General features: G+C 44.6%; 3 protein-coding genes across 5 annotated transcripts in view; 1 reads left to right on the top strand and 2 right to left on the bottom strand.

Moving 5' to 3' along the window:
• LOC110485515 (kynurenine formamidase) overlaps window positions 1-5,314 on the bottom strand; it is a 17,520-nt gene extending 12,206 nt beyond the window's left edge. For 2 of the 3 annotated variants that reach the window (XM_036948128.1, XM_036948130.1), the window contains exons 1-3: window positions 5,150-5,314; window positions 4,262-4,352; window positions 3,817-3,921 (exon numbers count right to left, since the gene is read on the bottom strand). In XM_036948128.1, the coding sequence (XP_036804023.1) occupies window positions 3,817-3,921; window positions 4,262-4,352; window positions 5,150-5,179 (226 nt within the window). In that variant the 5' untranslated portion in view covers window positions 5,180-5,314. Of the gene's footprint in view, window positions 1-3,816; window positions 3,922-4,261; window positions 4,353-4,868; window positions 4,890-5,149 lie in introns of those variants that run through there. The other variant, XM_036948129.1, reaches the window with a different exon arrangement.
• Window positions 5,315-5,764: 450 nt separating this feature from the next.
• On the top strand, window positions 5,765-10,854 carry tk1 (thymidine kinase 1, soluble). Its single transcript, NM_001160496.1, is given in 7 exon segments — window positions 5,765-5,894; window positions 6,059-6,090; window positions 6,483-6,596; window positions 7,187-7,280; window positions 8,545-8,634; window positions 9,676-9,795; window positions 10,232-10,854. Coding segments are annotated over 7 exon segments (702 nt in total). The 5' UTR covers window positions 5,765-5,828; the 3' UTR covers window positions 10,418-10,854.
• Window positions 10,855-11,526: 672 nt separating this feature from the next.
• LOC118940027 (synaptogyrin-2-like) lies at window positions 11,527-24,067 on the bottom strand. Its single transcript, XM_036948141.1, has 6 exons — window positions 23,214-24,067; window positions 18,858-18,990; window positions 17,099-17,203; window positions 16,677-16,813; window positions 15,844-16,349; window positions 11,527-15,762 (listed from the first exon to the last, which is right to left on the bottom strand). Exons 1-5 carry the CDS (start codon window positions 23,331-23,333, stop codon window positions 16,095-16,097), a joined length of 750 nt encoding a protein of 249 aa, XP_036804036.1. The 5' UTR covers window positions 23,334-24,067; the 3' UTR covers window positions 11,527-15,762; window positions 15,844-16,094.
• Window positions 24,068-24,167: the final 100 nt, after the last annotated feature.

Raw genomic sequence — 24,167 nt, 5'->3', positions numbered from 1 at the left:
CAAAAAACAAAGTTAAACAGCCCCATACAACACAATAACTACTTTTAACCATTTCCACTGAAAATTTACCAAGAAAATATAATTTACTTGAAGAACAGTGCACGTGCTAAGTTTGGTAACAGAATGATGATTTGTGCCATTTTTTCCATCCTTCCACACACCTTCACCCCCTCCCCCGCAAACACCCACTTAAAAGATCCATGGCCAGATGCATATGAGCTGTCTAACCCAGGGCACTGCCTGTGTCTGTGTGGACATGTGTCTGTGTGGACCTGTGTCTGTGTGGACCTGTGTCTGTGTGGACCTGTGTTTGTGTGGACCTGTGTCTGTGTGGACCTGTGTCTGTGTGGACCTGTGTCTGTGTGGACCTGTGTCTGTGTGGACCTGTGTCTGTGTGGACCTGTGTCTGTGTGTGGACCTGTGTCTGTGTGGACCTGTGTCTGTGTGGACCTGTGTCTGTGTGGACCTGTGTCTGTGTGGACCTGTGTCTGTGTGGATCTGTGTCTGTGTGGATCTGTGTCTGTGTGCAGTTTCTACTGTGGAAATGCCTTGTTTCTCCGGTTCCATGTTGCCCCCCCTCCTGTGTGTCATGGAAGGTGTTGTGAAAGCTTGGTTTCCCCTTGATAAGGGCGTACCGCATCCCCTTTAAGGGCTACCGCCATCCCCTTGATAAGGGCTACCGCATCCCCTTTAAGGGCTACCGCCATCCCCTTGATAAGGGCGTACCGCATCCCCTTTAAGGGCTACCGCCATCCCCTTGATAAGGGCGTACCGCATCCCCTTTAAGGGCTACCGCCATCCCCTTGATAAGGGCGTACCGCATCCCCTTTAAGGGCTACCGCCATCCCCTTGATAAGGGCGTACCGCATCCCCTTTAAGGGCTACCGCCATCCCCTTGATAAGGGCGTACCGCATCCCCTTTAAGGGCTACCGCCATCCCCTTGATAAGGGTGTACCGCATCCCCTTTAAGGGCTACCGCCATCCCCTTGATAAGGGTGTACCGCATCCCCTTTAAGTCATTAGACATCTGTCACAGCTGTCAGTCATGTGCTGCTGCCTTACTGCACTACAGCACTACACAACAGTAGTAATGGACACTACAGTACTACACAACAGTAGTAATGTACACTACAGTACTACACAACAGTAGTAATGTACACTACAGCGCTACACAACAGTACTGCACTACAGTACTACACAACAGTAGTAATGTACACTACAGTACTACACAACAGTACTGCACAACAGTACTACACAACAGTAGTAATGTACACTACAGTACTACACAACAGTACTGCGCTACAGTACTACACAACAGTAGTAATGTACACTACAGTACTACACAACAGTACTGCACAACAGTACTACACAACAGTAGTAATGTACACTACAGTACTACACAACAGTACTGCGCTACAGTACTACACAACAGTAGTAACGTACACTACAGTACTACACTATTACACTGCAGTACAACACTACATTACTCCACTACACTACTGAACTACAGTATTACACCACAGTACACTACAGTACTACACTACTACACCACAGTACTACACTATTACACTGCAGTACAACACTACATTACTCCACTACACTACTGAACTACAGTATTACACCACAGTACACTACAGTACTACACTACTACACCACAGTACTACACTATTACACTGCAGTACAACACTACATTACTCCACTACACTACTGAACTACAGTATTACACCACAGTACACTACAGTACTACACTACTACACCACAGTACTACACTATTACACTACAGTACAGTACTACATTACTCCACTACACTTACGCACCACTGCACTTTGTATACCAGGGTTGGCTGGCCTTCTCTAGTCACTCGTAGGCTCAGTCACTGGTATACTTTTATTTACAAAGCCATTTTGGGGTTTACTACCTTTTTATTTGGGCATTTTTGTTGTTCAGAAATGTGGTGGGTCGTCTCTTCGTTCGCTGGACTTTATCCTGCTAACTGTTCCAAATGTCCCAACTGAATTTGGTAAAAGGGCTTTTATGTCCTCTGCACCATCGTCTTGGAACGCCTTACAAAATACTTTTAAACTGGAAGGACTTGTCCCGATTGGTATTTTTAAATCACTGATGAATGATCTTGAGACTGATTCCCTGATCTGTCAATGTTTTTAATTTGATGTTTTTGATTTTGTTATACTCTTGTGAATTCTATGGTTTTTACTAGATTACTTGTAGTTTTTCATGTTGTTTGTCTGTAATTTTTGTCATGACTTGGTGCTGCCTATCTTGGCCAGGACGCTCTTGAAAAATAGATTTTAAATCTCAATGAGTCCTTCCTGGTTAAAAAAATAAATAAAAAATACACTACTGAACTACAGTATTACACCACAGTACACTACTACACTACTACACCACAGTACTACACTATTACACTACAATACAACACTACATTACTACAGTACTACACAACAGTATACCCCCTTTGGTCTCAACAACATACTGTAGCTGCAGTACACTAGTGTTAGATCAGGAGATTGAATCTGGAGAGAGTTTTGGTTTATGCTTCGTTTTAATACTATTTTGATGTAATATCTAAAATAATCAGTGACAGAAAATAACTCAGTTTTCATGTTTTCAGTGAAACCCTTCTTTTCTGTAATTTCTCCACGAGATGAAGAATGAAGGTGTGTGTCTCAGTAGCTGGGATCAGAGGGATGATGCCTGAGGGCTGTCTGTGGAGATGCCTGAGGGCTGTCTGTGGAGATGCCTGAGGGCTGTCTGTGGAGATGCCTGAGGGCTGTCTGTGGAGATGCCTGAGGGCTGTCTGTGGAGATGCCTGAGGGCTGTCTGTGGAGATGCCTGAGGGCTGTCTGTGGAGATGCCTGAGGGCTGTCTGTGGAGATGCCTGAGGGCTGTCTGTGGAGATGCCTGAGGACTGTCTGTGGAGATGCCTGAGGGCTGTCTGTGGAGATGCCCGAGGGCTGTCTGTGGAGATGCCCGAGGGCTGTCTGTGGAGATGCCCGAGGGCTGTCTGTTGTGATGCCTGAGGGCTGTCTGTTGTGATGCCTGAGGACTGTCTGTGGAGATGCCCGAGGGCTGTCTGTGGAGATGCCCGAGGGCTGTCTGTGGAGATGCCTGAGGGCTGTCTGTGGAGATGCCTGAGGGCTGTCTGTGGAGATGCCTGAGGGCTGTCTGTGGAGATGCCTGAGGGCTGTCTGTGGAGATGCCTGAGGGCTGTCTGTGGAGATGCCTGAGGGCTGTCTGTGGAGATGCCTGAGGGCTGTCTGTGGAGATGCCTGGGGGCTGTCTGTGGAGATGCCTGGGGGCTGTCTGTGGAGATGCCCGAGGGCTGTCTGTGGAGATGCCTGAGGGCTGTCTGTGGAGATGCCTGAGGGCTGTCTGTTGTGATGCCTGAGGGCTGTCTGTGGAGATGCCTGAGGGCTGTCTGTGGAGATGCCTGAGGACTGTCTGTGGAGATGCCCGAGGGCTGTCTGTGGTGATGGGGGGGGGGGGTTGAGGAGTATTTATGTCTGTAATAAAGCCCTATTGTGGAGGAAAACTCATTCTGATTTCCAGGCCCACCCATGGTAGCGACCCTGCCCAGTCATGTGAAATCCATAGATTGGGGCCTAATGAATTTATTTCAATTGACTGATTTCCTTATATGAACTCTAACTCACCAAAATCTTTGAAATTGTTGCATGTTGCGTTTATACGCGTGTCACTTGATTATCCTGTTATTCTATCGTCATCTTCTAGTTGAAGACAATATCAGAGAGGGTGTGTTGTTGACAAACAAGATATATCACAGACACACACACCTAGAGAAGTGGTGGTGGGAACATAGACGTCTAGTTTCTCCCCCTCTCCTTCTCCATAGGGAACGTTGAGGAGGGTTTGGGCCAGGCCACGGGCACGCTCCGTACCTAAACACGCACCAAAAACATGCACACGGAGAAATATACAGAGACACACCCCTGTGTTTACTTTGCAAAAATGTATTTTGACTAAACTGTAGTGTAACCTAGGGATACAGAAATACTTGTTAGCCATACGGGGCACAACAACAATATAAATCAAACCAAGGACATACAGTTGGTTACTTTCCAATCATTCATTTCATTATTCGGACTGCGGGCACCACCCATATGTCACGGCAAGCCTAAAGAAGATCCCTATAGCAATCAGTTGGCTATTGCTCTTTCCTGAACCGACACTCTTGTCAATAATCAACTTTATCGGCTAGTTAATCAATCATCAACAGACCTTCTTTGAGCGCCGTCACGTGGGATTTGATAACGTCGTCTGCCGACATTCTGTGCGACCATTGGCTGGGCGAAAACTGCCTCTCTAGCTCCTGTCAAAACAACCACACACAAGTGTGTTGTGAATCGGGGCGGCCATAGGTACAAGCCGGTTGGAGTGGGAACATTAGCTCATAAAGACCAGGCAGACAGCGAGGGCGCAGTCCAACAGCGCCCCCAGTCGGTAGTCATTCGGAACTTTTGATTAATAGGAGAAATCAACGTACAGATTTTTGTTTATACTTTTGTTGTTTCAACAGGTGATGTGAGCAGTGAACTAAAGCATTTATAGTCGATATTTAGATATGAGAAACTGTGCTTTATTTTATAGTAATAATGGCAAACGGATAGGCAAAGTTTAGAAATGAAGAGAGTAGGTAATGAAAAAGAGGAACTAGGCTACTTGCAGACATTATTATATATTTCTAACAGTTGTTAAAATACTTTGTTATATAAAGGTTACATTTTAAAAAAAGTGTTTTTCCCCACCAGGTTCATATGTTAATATAGCATGTTGTTTTGTTATTATGCATGCCTGCTTCCTGGGGAATAGGGGCGCGCGTACTGACGCACATATTTGTACTCTACAAATGTTGTGTATTTTCTTTTGGATGCAGGAGAGAACTGTAATGCGGTAAAACAACCTGATATCCGAGGTCCACGTCTTTAGTCGCAATCAATCACACACAAAGCAGAGCTACAGCTGCACCCGTTACATATTTACAGTACAATGTCTACTGTGTAAACAGACACAAAATCATCTTAACATCACTTACATCCTTATTCATATCCTTCCAACGTGACATTGTATGAACAGACACAAAACGTACATCATATTAACATCACTTACATCCTTATTCATATCCTCCCAACGTGACATTGTTGCTCTTGAATGTAACAACAGCAGATAGGCTCCGATAGGCACAACACAGACAACCTTTGGAATTGGACAAAAGATAAGTAGAGGAAAACGCCCATCGAGTCCAGTGGGTCAACGGGTCTGCGGGACGAGTGTCTGCGCGGTGTCCCAATGTTCTCAGGCTAAATGTTTCAGTTGGGTAATTCTACAAACAGCTGTTTATTTGTTAACGACAAGAGCTAAGATTTTGTACCGACAGCCAGTGAACCACCGTAACTTGATGGCACAACAATAACAGCTTCGTTAGAATTGTAGCCCGCCAAATGTAACAGTGCATTAGTACAGTAGTGCCTTCAGAGTATTATAAGGAATTGTCTAGATTCATGTTAAATACTGTGGAGCTCAGTACAATCACAAATGAGTTATGTGAAAGTACAACTTTATAATGAGTATAATTAACAAAGTCTCCCGCCAGAAGAACGAACATTTGACCTACTGGCGCGTTTGTCACGTGATTATTCTGTGAGCTGATTGGTTCGTTCAGTGACCCTGATCAAGCGTTTACAGAAACCTCCGCGGCGGGACATTCGTAATCTTTTCAGCCTCTCGAAAGAGTGCAGAGTTATTTTTCAAAATTATTAGAAATATTGTGAAACAGAAGGTTAACGTAATGGAGTGTTTGAATGTTCCAAGAATCCTGCCAAATTCCCCACGGAAAGCAATAGGACAGATCCAGGTACGTTCACATTTTTTTTGAGACAAATGCATGCTAGCATTTTTCCAACGTTACCCTAAACCTTTTTATAATCATATAACAAAACCATTATGCACTGACTGTACGTTCATATGTCTATGTTGATCGTACACATCAAACTCATTTTCTCTCTCATTTGTTTGCAGGTCATCTTTGGCCCAATGTTCTCAGGCAAAAGGTTTCCGTTCGCTAATTCTACATAAACATCTGTTTATTTGTTAACGACAAGAGCTAAGATTTTGTACCGACAGCCAGTGAACCACCGTAACTTGATGGCACAACAATAACAACCTGTTAGAATTGTAGCCCGCCAAATGTAACATTAGTGCATTAGTACACGGTGTACTGTAATCAGCATCTCAAGCACTGCTCGTAACCAGCTACTGCAGTGTACTTTACATAGTATTACAAATTATTACATATTAGTCATTTAATAGGATCTTCGCATTTATCCTATAAACTGTAACCATCTACTCCACCTCAGTGTTTTAGAGAGCGCTTCATAGCTGTATTGCTAGTTAGTGATAAAAATGTTCTATAACTGACTGAAATCTATTTTCTTATTAACAGCACTGAGTTGATAAGGCGAGTGCGTCGTTTCCAGATCGCTCAGTACAACTGTTTGGTGGTCAAATATGCCAAAGATACACGCTACTCTGAGAAGGGCATGGCCACGCACGACAAGTAAGAACACTCTGGTTTATGTCAAATACATTATCTCCTGATTTGTATAGATAAACATTACATTTAACCGCACCCCTATGAACTAATTAATACCCCGTTTCACCTGATTCTCATTGTTGCCACCCAGGGCAACAGTTGTTTCCCCTCTGCTTTTGCGAGGTTGAACAGTAGAATACACAAGGTGCCATTTTGAAATGTGGCGGTGCAATAGCAGTTTCTCTCGTTGGGTCACTCACCGACAGACAATCAAATAGCCCATGTCAGCTAACATTTTTTAGATTGCTAAATGAGTTTAGCGGCCAGCTATTTAAACGTGTTATCATGGTCGAATTACCAGCCTGGGGCCCGATTGTTTTTTTGTTTTATTCAGTCTCACTCAGATATATTAAAAACGTTCAACATTTTTCTCCACCCTGTTGCAAAATGTGCAGAATTGCATGAAATTAGCTGTAAAACAGTTTCCTCTCTGCCCCATGGCAAAATGTACCGAATTGCAGCATCACTAATGTATTTAGTAGGATGGTCTCTTTTTATATGTATATATGTGTATGTATGTATATTTTATTGATTTATTTATACACAAACACCAGAAACACAATGGAAGCTGTACCAGCCAACTGCCTGAGCGACGTGCGTTCTCTAGCTCTGCAGGCGTGCGTCATCGGAATCGACGAAGGGCAGTTTGTAAGTATAGAACATTAGTCTGTTAGCCTGTCACTGTGTCCAACAGAGTGATCCTGTTTGTTCCTCACTAGATCATTACATTACCTGTATGTCCTCTACAGCTAAATAAGCTGCCATTGATATGCATCTGTTACATTCATCTGTTAAGCACGTGGCATCGTCAGCACCATAGTCCTTAGTGTTATGACCTCGGCCCACCTTTTCTCAAACGTCTCCCCCAGACGTTCCACGTATTTAAACTATTCCAGAGCGAACACACCTGATTCAACTGGTCAACTAATCATCAGGCCCTTGACTAGTTGAATCAAGGCTACAACAGAACTGTGAAATGTCTCTGAGGAGATCACTGACCTAGGCTACATTACACTGACCTAGGCTACATTACCTACATTACACTGACCTAGGCTACATTACCTACATTACACTGACCTAGGCTACATTACCTACATTACACTGACCTAGGCTACATTACCTACATTACACTGACCTAGGCTACATTACCTACATTACACTGACCTAGGCTACATTACCTACATGACACTGACCTAGGCTACATTACCTACATGACACTGACCTAGGCTACATTACCTACATGACACTGACCTAGGCTACATTACCTACATTACACCGACCTAGGCTACATTACCTACATTACACCGACCTAGGCTACATTACCTACATTACACTGACCTAGGCTACATTACACCGACCTAGGCTACATTACCTACATTACACCGACCTAGGCTACATTACCTACATTACACTGACCTAGGCTACATTACACTGACCTAGGCTACATTACCTACATTACACTGACCTAGGCTACATGACCTAGGCTACATTACCTACATTACACTGACCTAGGCTACATTACCTACATTACACCGACCTAGGCTACATTACCTACATTACTCTGACCTAGGCTACATTACACTGACCTAGGCTACATTACCTACATTACACTGACTTAGGCTACATTACCTTTATTACACTGACCTAGGCTACATTACCTACATTACTCTGACCTAGGCTACATTACCTACATTACTCTGACCTAGGCTACATTACCTACATTACACTGACCTAGGCTACATTACCAATGGCTACATTACACTGACCTAGGCTACATTACCTACATTACACTGACCAGGCTACATTACCTACATTACACTGACCAGGCTACATTACCAATGAGGTCCTAACTGTTATAGCCGTATGCTTATGAATCCATGTCATATTCTTCTTATTTTGGTGTGTTTGTCAGTTCCCAGACATAGTGCAGTTCTGTGAGGAGATGGCCAACATGGGGAAGACTATAATCGTAGCGGCCCTGGACGGAACCTTCCAGAGAAAGGTAAACATGGATTATGAGTCCTATCCAACGTCTGCTGCCTGCCTCCTGGTTGTCGAGCGTCGTAGTCATGTCGTCATCGGTAACAGTTGTCTCAGAGAATATAATATTTTACATGTAGAGTTTCAGTTTAATTTGAATTAATAACTGCGTATGAATGATGTGTGTCTGTCTGTTTCAGACGGTACACTAGCCAGAGAAATGTACTACCTGACCTAACTCTGCCCTGTCCTGTCTGTCTGTTTCAGACGGTACACTAGCCAGAGAAATGTACTACCTGACCTAACTCTGCCCTGTCTGTCTGTTTCAGACGGTACACTAGCCAGAGAAATGTACTACTTGACCTAACTCTGCCCTGTCCTGTCTGTCTGTTTCAGACGGTACACTAGCCAGAGAAATGTACTACCTGACCTAACTCTGCCCTGTCCTGTCTGTCTGTTTCAGACGGTACACTAGCCAGAGAAATGTACTACTTGACCTAACTCTGCCCTGTCCTGTCTGTCTGTTTCAGACGGTACACTAGCCAGAGAAATGTACTACCTGACCTAACTCTGCCCTGTCCTGTCTGTCTGTTTCAGACGGTACACTAGCCAGAGAAATGTACTACCTGACCTAACTCTGCCCTGTCCTGTCTGTCTGTTTCAGACGGTACACTAGCCAGAGAAATGTACTACCTGACCTAACTCTGCCCTGTCCTGTCTGTCTGTTTCAGACGGTACACTAGCCAGAGAAATGTACTACCTGACCTAACTCTGCCCTGTCCTGTCTGTCTGTTTCAGACGGTACACTAGCCAGAGAAATGTACTACCTGACCTAACTCTGCCCTGTCCTGTCTGTCTGTTTCAGACGGTACACTAGCCAGAGAAATGTACTACCTGACCTAACTCTGCCCTGTCCTGTCTGTCTGTTTCAGACGGTACACTAGCCAGAGAAATGTACTACCTGACCTAACTCTGCCCTGTCCTGTCTGTCTGTTTCAGACAGTACCGTTCTCTGGCTAATGTACTACCTGACCTAACTCTGCCCTGTCCTGTCTGTCTGCAGCCCTTTGGAGACATCCTGAACCTGGTTCCCCTGGCTGAGAGCGTTGTGAAGCTGAACGCTGTCTGTATGCAGTGTTACAAGGAGGCAGCATACACCAAGAGACTGGGGGCAGAGAAAGAGGTGAGGGGGGTGGGGGAAGAGGGGATGTGATTTATATTAGAACTGAGAAGGGATCATACAGTAGAAACATCACATGCCTTTCAGACTCAAAGGTTGTATTCCCTTGAACTTCTGGGAGTGAAATGAGACTGGTGGTTTTTCATATCCTCTTTGTCGTCACAACCGATCTCTATTGACATTCAGTGTCCTGGTCTACCTGCTTCTCTCCCTTTCTGAAATCCCCTCTTGATCTCTATCATCCCTGTTTTATTAGTCAACCAGTTAGGAATGAAAAGTCACTGCAGGAATCACAGTTATCACTGTGTCCCATTTCACCGTTTATTACCCATCCGATCCTTTCACATCTGCCCAAAGGAGTAAGGAGGTTGATTTTAGGTCTGTGCCTGTATTTGGACATGATCTCACTTCCTGTTTCTTGTCTGTGCCCCGCCCCCAGGTGGAGGTGATTGGTGGAGCCGATATGTACCATGCGCGGTGCAGGAAGTGTTACGGTGGCCTGATGGATGTGTTGAAGGAGAATAGCGCCCCCCACAGGGACGAGACGCCACCGCATGTGATGACAGGGAAACTGCTTGACAACACTACATCGCCACGGAAACTCTTCGCCACCCTGCAACTCTGATCATTACCAGTAGACTATTCTTAAAGGGATAGTTCACACATGACTTTAAAGGGGAAGTTGACTTGAATTGGAACTTTGAATGAGATGGTGAACAATCCCTTTGAATTTTAGGTTTGGTAATTTGACTGGAGATGAGTTAATTTTCTAATTGGGAGTAATGAACTATCCCTTTTAAGTTTTGCACTTGGAATGAGCTTGGACAATAAATTAAGCTCCATCAACCCGCTGAACGGTATGGTATCTGTGTAGTAACTGTCATTTTATAGGGCTTCATGTACTTAGTACATATCATATTTTGTAAGACTTGGATACACCTGCTAAAACATACATACTGCCACGCAATGAGTCTAGTGGACACAACTTAATATTCACCTGTTACTTTTTGTAGTTCTGGTCTGATTTGCCTCCTATCATAATACAAATATATATATATATATATATATATATATCTTTTTTTTAATGTTAATTTATGGTTTGTGTTCAGTCATTTTCCGGATTTTACAAAATCTTAAGTCGAACCCATAACTCAGTGAGCAAGGTCTTTTTTTTTGTGCCAATCACCCCCAAAAAACATAAGGTGGAGGGGCTCGGTTGTGCCATTACATCATGCCAATTGCACGCTCCCTCAACATGAGACATCTGGCATTGTGTTGTGACAATTGCACCTTTTAGTGGCCTTTTATTATCCCCAGCACAAGGTGCACCTGTGTAATGTTTAATCAGCTTCTTGATATGCCACATCTGTCAGGTGGATGGATTATCTTGGCAATGGAGAAATGCTCACTAACAGGGATGTTAACACATTTGAGAAGCTTTTTGTGCGTATAGGGAACATTTTGTGTTTCTTAAGATCATGAAACATGCACCCAACACTTAACATTATAGTTGCCAATCACCCTAGTGAACTGAGTGAATGAAATGGCGTTGGATAAATAACCTGTTTAGGTCTTGGCAGTTGGCACGTTGTTGTACAGTACAACTAGCTGCCAATTTAAGATGATTTTTATGGTAACACAAATCTCCAAAGCACATGTTACCAGTACTGTAGCATGGTTACATTAGACAGTCTCTTCAATATGGACTTGTAAACATGTCTTTTTTTAAACCAGTCAGATTATGAGCAGATTTTATTCTGCCCCACGCCGACACACACGTCATTTAGACAGAACAGAAGTTGAATTAGAACCTTGTGACATCACAGCTGTTGAAAGACACTTCCTCATACAACAATGGATTCAATAGAACACAACTGAACTAACAGGTTTCTGGTGCGATCATTTTGTTGGTGTATTAAAGTGAAGTGAGACACAGAATTTGCAAATAAACTTCATAAATGTAAAATAAGTGAGGAACTCAAATCGACACTATTTCATTTAGATCAGTGGTGGTGGTGGTGATCAAATGGCAAATCAAAACCACATAGAGAACCAATGATGTAACACGATAAAACAATGGACAAGAAGTGAAACATACACATCGCCCCTACAACTACAGAAAACAAAACGCAATCAATTAACAACCCATAACTAAACTACAAATCACATACTTACAGAAGTCTTGGCTATCGATCAATCATAGATACAAAGGTTGCTTCACTGGGGAGGTTACATTTGAACAGTAAGGCTGCATTTACACAGGCAGCCCAATTCTGATCTTTTTCCCAATTATTGGCAAAAGATCTGATCTCACTGGTCAAAAGATCAGAATTGGGCTGCCTGTGTAGACGCCGCCTTACAAGGCCACGCTGGACATTAGGGGGTATGTTCAGGATTGCAAACAACACATTGCAACATCACTCATCTCCCATACACAAACCCGACAGTTATGAACACAAGGCAACAGTTTGATAATCCTGAATATGCCCTTCAGTTTTTGCTCAAGTGCGTGCCATCATGGCTTTAAATGATTTTGTCCACGGTTTTATAATGTAAATATATGGACAGTTTGAGGAGGTTGATTGGGCAAATAGAGTGTATACACCATCGCGTTTGAGCCTTCTGTAGGAAGGACACTTCACACAGGCACTAGCATAAAAGTTGAAATGGTTGGTGACACTATCAGTGGAGGCTGTTGAGGGGAGGACGGCTCATATTAATGTCTGGAATGGAATCAAACATAAGACAACCACGTGTCTGATACCATTCCAGCCATTATTCTGAGCCGTCCTCCCCTCAGCAGCCTCCACTGTCCTGTATACATAGAAATACAGAGGGAGTGTTTCCACCCTCCCTAAATGTTTCCATTAGCCTTGCATAGTAGCATCACTCATATTTAATAAATGCAACTCTGTGTCCCAAATGGCACCCTAATCCATATGTAGTGCACATCTTTAGACTAGTGCCCATATAGTGTAGTGCACTATATAGGGAATAGGGTGCCATTTGACACACACAGTGAGGTCTTCCCTTTGGCCAAGTGGACTCCAATGATGTGTTTATATACAACGTATCTTTGTGTGTCTATATTTACCTACACACATCTATATGTGAATATGTACATCTATGCTTGTCTATGGTGGACTCAAGGTCACCATGGTGTCAACATTACATACAGTAAGTCTAAGGCACCGTCAACAAAGTATACCAGGGTTCTTGTTAAGGAGAAGTGCATAACATTTCCATAGAAGCCAGTCTTTAATGGATTCTACGTTTTCAGTCTTATCCTTTAATGGATTCTACGTTTGCTGTTTTCAGTCTTATCCTTTAAAGGATTCTACGTTTTCAGTCTTATTCTTTAATGGATTCTACGTTTTCAGTCTTATCCTTTAATGGATTCTATGTCTGCTGTTTTCAGTCTTATCCTTTAATGGATTCTACGTCTGCTGTTTTCAGTCTTATCCTTTAAAGGATTCTACGTTTTCAGTCTTATCCTTTAAAGGATTCTACGTTTTCAGTCTTATCCTTTAATGGATTCTACGTTTTCAGTCTTATCCTTTAATGGATTCTGTGTCTGCTGTTTTCAGTCTTATCCTTTAATGGATTCTACATCTGCTGTTTTCAGTCTTATCCTTTAAAGTCGCAATCAGCCGTTGAAACAATAACAAACCGTCTCCCCACCCGTTTCGGTAAAAAGCTGAGGGACGGGGCTCAAACTCAAGAGTTATGGATACGAGGACTGACCATCCATGATATCAAAATTATAGTTAACCATGTTGAGGCTAAATAGTGTTTGTTTACATTTACTTTGTTTACAAACATTGGCGTAAACAATGCTTGTTTTGGGTTCTGATGGGGTACAACAATTGAACTAACCTCATGAGGAATTTATAAGTTCTATTCTTCAAGAATCAATTGATACATATCATTAATATGTCCAAACATGTATCTGCAGGTTGCCACTTTAAAGAAGCAATTGATGAAATCACAAGTATTGTATTGTTATCAAGTGCTTAAGTTAGTCCTGTATGACTTACATTTAAAGTCAGTCAGATGATTTGAAGTAGTAATCTATGAAGTGCCAAAGCACACTTGGACCTTGGTGGACCGGAGCTATACAGCAGCCCTTGGTCGTGTTCATTAGTGCACACCACAGCAAAACCTCTTGCAATGATAAACAAACTAAGCATTTGCCTGATGAAAACCTTCCAACTGTTTTACTTGTTTTGAAAGCAGTAACTCCCCTCAATGTACTCTGAACATTTAATGACTCTAGGACCAAGAAAATGTATTCAAAACAGCTTCTGAAGTTCGGTAATTGTGTGTTTGTTAATATGTAGCCGGTTTTTCTTCCATTTGGTGCCTAATGAACATGACCCAGCTGCAACACTGAGGTTCCTGAAGTCAGTCTTGGCAGTAAGAGGATTTATTCATGAATGACTTTTCCCTTTAGTAGTACAAAGCAGGGAGTGGTCTGAGACTCAGAACGACTGATAGGAAACCCACTAAGTAATACAAACCATAGATGGCTTTATCTAGCGGCAGTGGAAGACTTCTGTTCTGATTCTCCCCCCTTTCCAGTGCACATGGTTCTAAAAGCACAGCACTGGTGTCAGGATTGGCTGTGAGGCTGGAGGGAGATTCCATTGTCAAAGCCATAGGGGGGGAAAGTAGGCCAGTGCAGTGCACGCTTTGGGAGAAGGGTGGACAATTGGGACTCTAATTTATCACCTGGTTTCAACCTATCCAATTGCTATAGTTTTTGTGGACAGTAGACATAAAAATATGACTGAAAACTGAATCAGTACATAAATGACTAGATAGGAACATGCATATTACACAGATCAGTTGAGCAAACAAGCCTGGTGTTTTCTACGGGCGGTTTAATTTAACGTGTGGTTTAATGAGCGGTTTAATGTGTTTTTTATGGCTTTACCTTGACTGTTATCAGATCGACAGGGTTTAAGAGTTATGAGAAAGGACTTGTAGCCTGAATCCTAAATGACACCCTATCCCCTATATATAGTGCACTACTTTTAACCAGAGCCTTATGGGTCCTGGTCAAAAGTAGTGCACTATAAAGGGAATTGGGTGCCATTTGGGACACAGCCAAAGTCTGCCTACGGCTCCTGAAGTGGGACAAAAACCCAGCAGTTTACATAGGACATTAATAGTAAGGCTTTCTTGGGCATTTGGCTTATCCTGTAGAATTCAGTAGTCTCACGATACACTGGTCAATGAAATAAACATACTTCTTTGACATTGAATAAAACATTGTGCTTGCATGTCGTCAAGATAATTGTGCTAAATTGAAAACAAAAAGATAAAATGTTTTTAAAAAAAGACACTACAGCCATTCAAAGAATTGGCGTTTCAACTATGAATATCTAGTATGTACAGACACCAGAGGAGGCTGGTGGGAGGAAGATATAGGAGGATCGGCTCACTAATGGCTGGAATGAAATAAATGGAACTGAGTCAAACGTGGTTTCCATATTTGATACCGTTCCATTTATTCCATCCCAGCCATTACAATGAGCAGGTCCTCCTATATCTTCCTCCCACCAGCCTCCTCTGACAGACACACATTCTCCTTCCTTCTGGAGCACAGAAGCAGGGGACTACAGTTCTGAACAGAGAGGGAGGGAGACAAGCACACTGATTAGCTAAAGCAAGCACTTGCCCCTCCCACGAGAGCTCTCATTGGCTGTTTTTTGCATATCCCAAATCATGTGAGCTCCAGTGTCACGTGACCAGGACCTGACTTTTGCCCGTCTCAGGGTAGAAGTCTCCTTTTAACCACATCATCCACTGAATTAGTAGTAGGCAGACCTGTGTTCAAACACTATTTAAAACCATTTCAAATACTTTACCGGTCTGTGCTTTCATCCACTTTCCCTGTTGCAAATTAAACCAATAGAAAGGTTGACAGACCCCACCCACCTTGCACTCCAGACAGACCCCACCCACCTTGCACTCCAGACAGACCCCACCCACCTTGCACTCCAGACAGACCCCACCCACCTTGCACTCCAGACAGACCCCACCCACCTTGCACTCCAGACAGACAAAAGCAAAATAAATATTTCAAATACTATTTGAACCCAGGTCTGGTGATAAGGAGCTTCCACTTCCTTTCTCCATAATTCTATCCCAGTAATAGTATGGTGAAATTGCCCCTTGGCCTAGACACTGATCTTGGGTCAGTTTTGCATTTCCCCCACTAATGGTTAAGGTTAGGAATGGGGGAAGTGAAGCTGATCCTAGACCTGTACCTAAGGGGAAACTTCACGCGGCGCCCCTCAGTAGTTGGGGGGTTGGTATTCCCCCTGGGGTTGGGTGGTGGTGGTGATGGTGCTGGGGGTGAAGGGGGGTTGTTGGAAGTCGTCTGGCGCGCTGGAAGGGTACGGGGAGTAGGTGGTGGGGGTGTAGGCCGAGGGGGCGTAGGTCGGAGGGTAAGGGGTGTGCTGCTCCGGTGGAGACTCGGCATAGATGCTCTGGGTGACATCGGCAACACCACGGCGATATCTCCCCAAAGCGAAGTAGGTTAGGATTCCCTGTTGTAGACACAAAGAGGAGTCAATTCATGAATTCAATCAGTCAGTTAATGAATCCATCAGTCAATTAATCAATTAGTGAATGAATAATTCAGTCAGTTAATGAATCAATTAATAAATTCAATCAGTCAGTTAATGAATCAATTAGTGAATGAATAATTCAGTCAGTCAATTAATCAATTAGTGAATGAATAATTCAGTCAGTTAATGAATAGAGTCAGTCAGTTACTGAAGAGGTCAGTCAGTGTGGTGAAGTTATGACCAGGCCATAGTGTAGCTGTAGTAAAGGAGAGGCAGTAAGGCAGCTGTAGTGACAGTCCTCCTCACCCAGGTGGCGATAGAGAAGAAAGAGAAGGCAATGGCGGAGCGGGCGGCGTCCTGGGGGATTCCTTTGACATCAAGCGTGCGACTCCATTGGCTAGTCAGGAGGCAGAAACACACGAACCACAGGAACGTCCACACAACTGATACAAACAGACAAGAAACATGGGATATACATATTTACACTACAACTACCTACAGGGTCACGTTCATTAGGGAACACAACTGAAAACGTTATGAAACCTTTTATCAATGGGGGAAAAAAGTGTATGTATATATATAAGCATTTCTTATTGTACGTTCCAGGCAGTCCCGCCCCGTTTCAGTCCGTTTTCTTCCATGTGGTGCTATGATGAACAAGACCCAGGTGCCTGGAAGCTCTTTCCTCACACCACAACCCTAGGTCCACACACACCCCCCCTCCTCACCTGAGAATCCCAGGTCGGCCATGACAGCGTACTTCCTCTCCTTCGCGTTGCTCATCAGCGGCATGTAGGCGTCCAATAGGAGGAAGAAAAAACAGGCCAGGAAGGCTGGAGAAACAAAGAGAGACTTTATAAATATATACTTTAACACTTTATTGAGACCGTAAGGAAATGAGGTGGGGAGTCAGGCAAGTGGGAGAAACAGGAAGGATGCAGGGTTTGAACCCCAGTCTCCTGAGGGGAGTCGTATGATGAGACAAGGAATCAACCCCAGTCTCCTGCAGGGGAGTCGTATGATGAGACAAGGAATCAACCCCAGTCTCCTGCAGGGGAGTCGTATTATGAGACAAGGAATCAACCCCAGTCTCCTGAGGGGAGTCGTATTATGAGACAAGGAATCAACCCCAGTCTCCTGAGGGGAGTCGTATTATGAGACAAGGAATCAACCCCAGTCTCCTGAGGGGAGTTGTATGATGAGACAAGGAATCAACCCCAGTCTCCTGAGGGGAGTCGTATGATGAGACAAGGAATCAACCCCAGTCTCCTGAGGGGAGTCGTATGATGAGACAAGGAATCAACCCCAGTCTCCTGCAGGGGAGTCGTATTATGAGACAAGGAATCAACCCCAGTCTCCTGAGGGGAGTCGTATTATGAGACAAGGAATCAACCCCAGTCTCCTGACGGGAGTCGTATGAGACAAGGAATCAACCCGTCTCCTGAGGGGAGTCGTATGATGAGACAAGGAATCAACCCGTCTCCTGCAGGGGAGTCGTATGATGAGACAAGGAATCAACCCGTCTCCTGCAGGGGAGTCGTATGATGAGACAAGGAATCAACCCCAGTCTCCTGAGGGGAGTCGTATGATGAGACAAGGAATCAACCCGTCTCCTGAGGGGAGTCGTATGATGAGACAAGGAATCAACCCGTCTCCTGAGGGGAGTCGTATGATGAGACAAGGAATCAACCCCAGTCTCCTGAGGGGAGTCGTATGAGACAAGGAATCAACCCGTCTCCTGAGGGGAGTCGTATGATGAGACAAGGAATCAACCCGTCTCCTGCAGGGGAGTCGTATGATGAGACAAGGAATCAACCCCAGTCTCCTGAGGGGAGTCGTATTATGAGACAAGGAATCAACCCGTCTCCTGAGGGGAGTCGTATGATGAGACAAGGAATCAACCCGTCTCCTGCAGGGGAGTCGTATGATGAGACAAGGAATCAACCCCAGTCTCCTGAGGGGAGTCGTATTATGAGACAAGGAATCAACCCCAGTCTCCTGAGGGGAGTCGTATGAGACAAGGAATCAACCCGTCTCCTGAGGGGAGTCGTATGATGAGACAAGGAATCAACCCGTCTCCTGCAGGGGAGTCGTATGATGAGACAAGGAATCAACCCCAGTCTCCTGAGGGGAGTTGTATTATGAGATGTGCCAGGAGTGTTACCACTACACCATTGCTCTGCATAAAGAGATACTTTCTATAGTCGTTTGTCACAGAGACACAAACAATTATTTTTCTGTTATCTGAACCCAGGGCACAACGGCGGGAGATGCCATCTCTGATCCGGTTTGCTACCTGGCCCCGACCAGATTCTTCCACTCAAGTGTGGTTTTCCCCTCAAGTATGGTTTTCCCCAATCATAACTATTAGTGGGGGAAATGCTTAACTGTCCCAAGATCAGCATCTTGAGGCGACTTCACCCAACAGCATTTTCTCAGTCAGCCCTGGGATTAGAACCTGTAACCCAGAACCACTAGACTACTTACCTATGACACCGATGCCCACAGCGTAGTGACATGCCGAGTCATTCTGGTTGAAGACGCAATGCGCGTCGGGGCTGTGCGATTTGTTGACAAATCCCTCCGCCGTGATGCAGGAGAAGACCACAATGGAAAAAATCTAAGAAGAGGAAGAGAGGAAAGTTTCAATTTGACTGTGACCTGCATGTTTATTTATCCATCTAGTCGTCTATCAACAACGGGGCCTCGTTTCTCCCTCCAGTCATCTATCACCGAGGGGGCCTCGTTTCTCCCTCCCTCAACGACGGGGCCTCGTTTCTCCCTCCCTCAACGACGGGGCCTCGTTTCTCCCTCCCTCAACAACGGGGCCTCGTTTCTCCCTCCAGTCATCTATCACCGACGGGGCCTAGTTTCTCCCTCCCTCAACGACGGGGCCTCGTTTCTCCCTCCAGTCATCTATCACCGACAGGGCCTCGTTTCTCCCTCCCTCAACGACGGGGTCTCGTTTCTCCCTCCAGTCATCTATCACCGACAGGGCCTCGTTTCTCCCTCCCTCAACGACGGGGCCTCGTTTCTCCCTCCAGTCATCTATCACCGACGGGGCCTCGTTTCTCCCTCCCTCAACGACGGGGCCTCGTTTCTCCCTCCCTCAACGACGGGGCCTCGTTTCTCCCTCCAGTCATCTATCACCGAGGGGGCCTCGTTTCTCCCTCCCTCAACAACGGGGCCTCGTTTCTCCCTCCCTCAACGACGGGGCCTCGTTTCTCCCTCCAGTCATCTATCACCGATGGGGCCAGTAGAAACATACAATGAGAGGAGATGAGAGGTCTTCTGAAAGATATTCTAACAGGCGACATCATCCACTTGGGCTCTCTCTTTTTCCATTCCAATGACTGTGAGAACAGAAAAACTAGGGCCTGATGCCAACACCAGGGTCGTGTTCGTTAGGACATCAGAAAACTGAAAACAAAAATGAACACTTCTTATTGGACGAGTCCAGGAAGTCCCTCCCTGTTTTAGTCTATTTTTTTCTCTCTCCATTTGGTGCCTAATGAACCGGCCCCAGGCCTTGGTTGTCAGTTCAGTTCCTGTCTCTGTCTCGTTACTGGTCCACCACTGTCATGTGACCCAGCAGCACTGACATACTTGTGACCAGAGATGCCACCAATTTCCTCTTCAAATATTAGTGAGACAGAAATGTGTGTTTCCTTTGAGAATGGGATGGAAAAGAGAGAGAGAAAGGAGAAAATAGTGTCTCTGTCCAGTGAGAGAGAGAGAGAGAGAGAGAGAGAGAGAGAGAGGTTTATTTCACTTGCTTTGGCCATGTAAATATAGGTTTCCCATGCCAATAAAACCCCTTTGGATTGAAATTGAATTCATCAACAGCAGAGAGAGAGAGAGTCTCCTGACTGAGGGAAGAGAGAATTCAACAGCAGAGAGAGAGAGAGAGAGAGAGAGAGAGAGAGAGAGAGAGAGTCTCCTGACTGAGGGAAGAGAGAGAATTCAACAGCAGAGAGAGAGAGTCTCCTGACTGAGGGAAGAGAGAGAATTCAACAGCAGAGAGAGAGTCTCCTGACTGAGGGAAGAGAGAGAATTCAACAGCAGAGAGAGAGAGTCTCCTGACTGAGGGAAGAGAGAGAATTCAACAGCAGAGAGAGAGAGAGAGAGAGAGAGAGAGAGAGAGTCTCCTGACTGAGGGAAGGAAGAGTGATGGAAGAGACAGAGACAAAGGAAACAGTGTGAGAGCACCAACAGATGATAACCCATGTTATTTCCTTACGCCATGTCATACAACAATGGTGTGTGTGTGTGTGTGAGTGAGCGCGTGTGCGAGCATGTGTGTATGCGATGACGAGTGTGTGTTCCACTGGATATGAGAGGGTCATTGGAAGACACTGCCAGAGAGAGCACTGGAGGGAGGGGGGCTAGATGGGGTATCACCTTACCTCCCATCTGCCCCTTTCTGCCCCCACCACTAGGGAGCAGAAGTGGTTGTGTCGACAGACAGCACATTCTGTCCAGACCTAGTGAGTGTCCCAAACAGCTACCTATTCACTAAATAGGGCACTTCTTTTGACCAGAGCTCCATGGGCCCTGATCAAAAGTAGTGTACTATATAGGCAATAGGATGCCATTTGAGTCACAGACCCTACTGTGTTACACTGTTTACATGTTGGTACGCTACACTGCTCAGGTTTACAGGCATAAGGGCCAACTACACTGACAATTTACACCGTGTGGCTCTAGTGTTATCTGTTAAGTGGATGTCTCTGTATGGAGGAGACTGTTTGAGCAACAGACATCTTGGTGGTATGTAGCTACAAGATCTGAGGTTAGATATTATTGAACAGGGCCTAGGGGCATCTGGTCTTGGTTAGATATTATTGAACAGGGCCTAGGGGCATCTGGTCTTGGTTAGATATTATTGAACAGGGCCTAGGGGCATCTGGTCCTGGTTAGATATTATTGAACAGGGCCTAGGGGCATCTGGTCCTGGTTAGATATTATTGAACAGGGCCTAGGGGCATCTGGTCCTGGTTAGATATTATTGAACAGGGCCTAGGGGCATCTGGTCTTGGTTAGATATTATTGAACAGGGCCTAGGGGCATCTGGTCTTGGTTAGATATTATTGAACAGGGCCTAGGGGCATCTGGTCCTGGTTAGATATTATTGAACAGGGCCTAGGGGCATCTGGTCCTGGTTAGATATTATTGAACAGGGCCTAGGGGTATCTGGTCCTGGTTAGATATTATTGAACAGGGCCTAGGGGCATCTGGTCCTGGTTAGATATTATTGAACAGGGCCTAGGGGCATCTGGTCTTGGTTAGATATTATTGAACAGGGCCTAGGGGCATCTGGTCTTGGTTAGATATTATTGAACAGGGCCTAGGGGCATCTGGTCCTGGTTAGATATTATTGAACAGGGCCTAGGGGCATCTGGTCCTGGTTAGATATTATTGAACAGGGCCTAGGGGTATCTGGTCCTGGTTAGATATTATTGAACAGGGCCTAGGGGCATCTGGTCCTGGTTAGATATTATTGAACAGGGCCTAGGGGCATCTGGTCCTGGTTAGATATTATTGAACAGGGCCTAGGGGCATCTGGTCTTGGTTAGATATTATTGAACAGGGCCTAGGGGCATCTGGTCTTGGTTAGATATTATTGAACAGGGCCTAGGGGCATCTGAAAAGTAGATAGATGTCGCACCCACACGTTTTTTGGACCAATCAAACCAGGAAGATCCCTAAAATTACAATCTCTACCATTAGACATATCAGACCACAGACTGACTAACTGGGCCTCTCTCTCTTCCTCTTTGGAAAGTCCCTCTCACTGCCTTCTGGTGGATCAACGTGACATTACAACATGGCTGTTGCTGCTACCACTCACTTCTATATGACACGTCTTTTCCTATGTCAAAGAATAGGCCTAATGTTGAGGGGAAAACGATTTTTCTCAGAGTTTAATTTGTGTGTGTGATTGTCATTATTGGACAAACAGGCCCTGGTATCTCAGAAGGCAGAAGTGTCCATGTGTTTAGGCTACTTTAGACTGTTGTCCCATTACGTCCTTTGTCCTATAACCTCACCTGTATCAGACAATGGAAACACACAGTGTTCACTAAGTTTCACTTCAGCCTAGTTCAAGCTGTGTGAATCCTTTAAGTCTGATATATATATACTTCTGCGTTGTGTTTATAAACAATAACAGCAGCAGCCACAGGCATCATATGGGGGCTAGTTCAATCAATCAAATTTATTTTATATAGCCCTTCGTACATCAGCTGATATCTCAAAGTGCTGTACAGAAACCCAGCCTAAAACCCCAAACAGCAAGCAATGCAGGTGAAGAAGCAGTTCCCCTCAGTGTGTGTGGGTGTGTTGGTAACATCTTCAACACATTGTGTCATGTCATGCATATGGACTGACCATGAAGCTCCATGTAAGCCTGGTTGGAAGTGTAGCCTAGGCACATAGCTAGGCCTAATCAATTTACCAAATAACCAACCCCCTCCTCCATTATCGCTTCAATAGTATCCTGATTGTTGTTGTCAACAGTCGCACGTCCGCGTGAGCAGCTGTACTTTGCAGTGTCGTGACATCAACTGTAACGTTATACATCTATCAAGAGGAATACGAGTCGACAATAACACATTGGCTAATATGCAATTAGAGGGCCATCTGCGGTAAAAATATATATTCGGGATGATCAGAAACGGCATAGTTCGCTCAGTTGCGTTAGATATTATCCAAAGACAAAGTGACAGGTGACGTTAGACAATGTCTTAACGTTAAGCCTCTGTGCTCAACTTCCTTGAAACATTTTAGTCAATAAGTAACTCCCGTTATTACTCTCTGTGTTCCTTGCCTGGTCAAACTCACCCAACTCAAGAAGCGCACGATAGTGTGCGGTTGTTTAGCAAACTTGTGAAAGTCGAAGCCACCGCCTGCGAGCGAAGCTCCGTACGCACTAGCGCCACCAACTCCCCCGGTCTCCTCCATCTCTGTCGCTCAACTTCAGCACAGGTCACAAGACAAGCAGCCGTTGATTTAGCCACGAATCTTCCTTGTAACACACAGATCGCTAGACTACCAACCGCCTTCTTGTTTTCTCGCCAACGACTTTCCTGAAAGTAAAAGGACGCCTACAACGACGTACGTGGCGTGCTATCTCCCAAGGGACCGTCGTGAAAATGTCATTTCACACAAAAGTGAACAATATGGATACGATGCGAATCACTTGGTCATAAACATGGTCATATGGTTCTCTTTGTGACGTAGCAGACAGAAGAAGTCATAATTGGCTATCCACTTTTATTCGACAAAAATATATTTCATTTGTCTGTCTTGTAAGCAATGGACATCTCCCTAATAGTTAATTGTATTCAGTTGTCTCTCTCTCTCTCTCTCTCTCTCTCATTAATTCAGTTTAAATGTTATTTGCATGGAATACGTGTGTTCACATTGCCAAAGCAAGTGATTTAAACAACAAACAAAAGCGAGAAGACAAAACAACATTAACAAAACACTATTAGAAATGAACAGTAAACATTGCAGTCACAAAGGTTTGAAAAAGGCATTTCAAGTGTTATATTATCAGCTGTGTACACTGTTTTAGCAACGTGCAGATAGTTAGTACAAATAGTAGGGGAAGATGAATGAACACAAGTACAGGTTGTATTTACAATGTTGTTTGTGCTCCACTGGCTGCCCTTTTCTCATGGCAACGGGCCACACATCGTGCTGCTGTGATTACACACTGGTATTTCACCTAGAAGATATGGGAGTTTATCAATGTTTAGTTTGTTTTCTAATTCTTTGTGGATCTGTGTAATC

Source organism: Oncorhynchus mykiss, chromosome 17 (genome assembly GCF_013265735.2).
Source record: "Oncorhynchus mykiss isolate Arlee chromosome 17, USDA_OmykA_1.1, whole genome shotgun sequence".
In the NCBI taxonomy this organism is placed as follows: domain Eukaryota; kingdom Metazoa; phylum Chordata; class Actinopteri; order Salmoniformes; family Salmonidae; genus Oncorhynchus; species Oncorhynchus mykiss.
Note: the sequence above shows the minus strand (reverse complement) of the source record. Positions and strands in the feature narration are given on the sequence as shown.

Bases quoted from the DNA above. Each gene is read 5' to 3' on its own strand.
- LOC118940027 (XM_036948141.1), bottom strand. From the start codon at position 23,333: ATGGAGGAGACCGGGGGAGTTGGTGGCGCTAGTGCGTACGGAGCTTCG. The intron at 18,991-23,213 runs GTGAGTTTGACC...TCCTCTTCTTAG, and splicing joins TCGTGCGCTTCTTGAGTTGG to ATTTTTTCCATTGTGGTCTT. The intron at 16,814-17,098 runs GTGAGGAGGGGG...TGTTTGTATCAG, and splicing joins GGCCGACCTGGGATTCTCAG to TTGTGTGGACGTTCCTGTGG.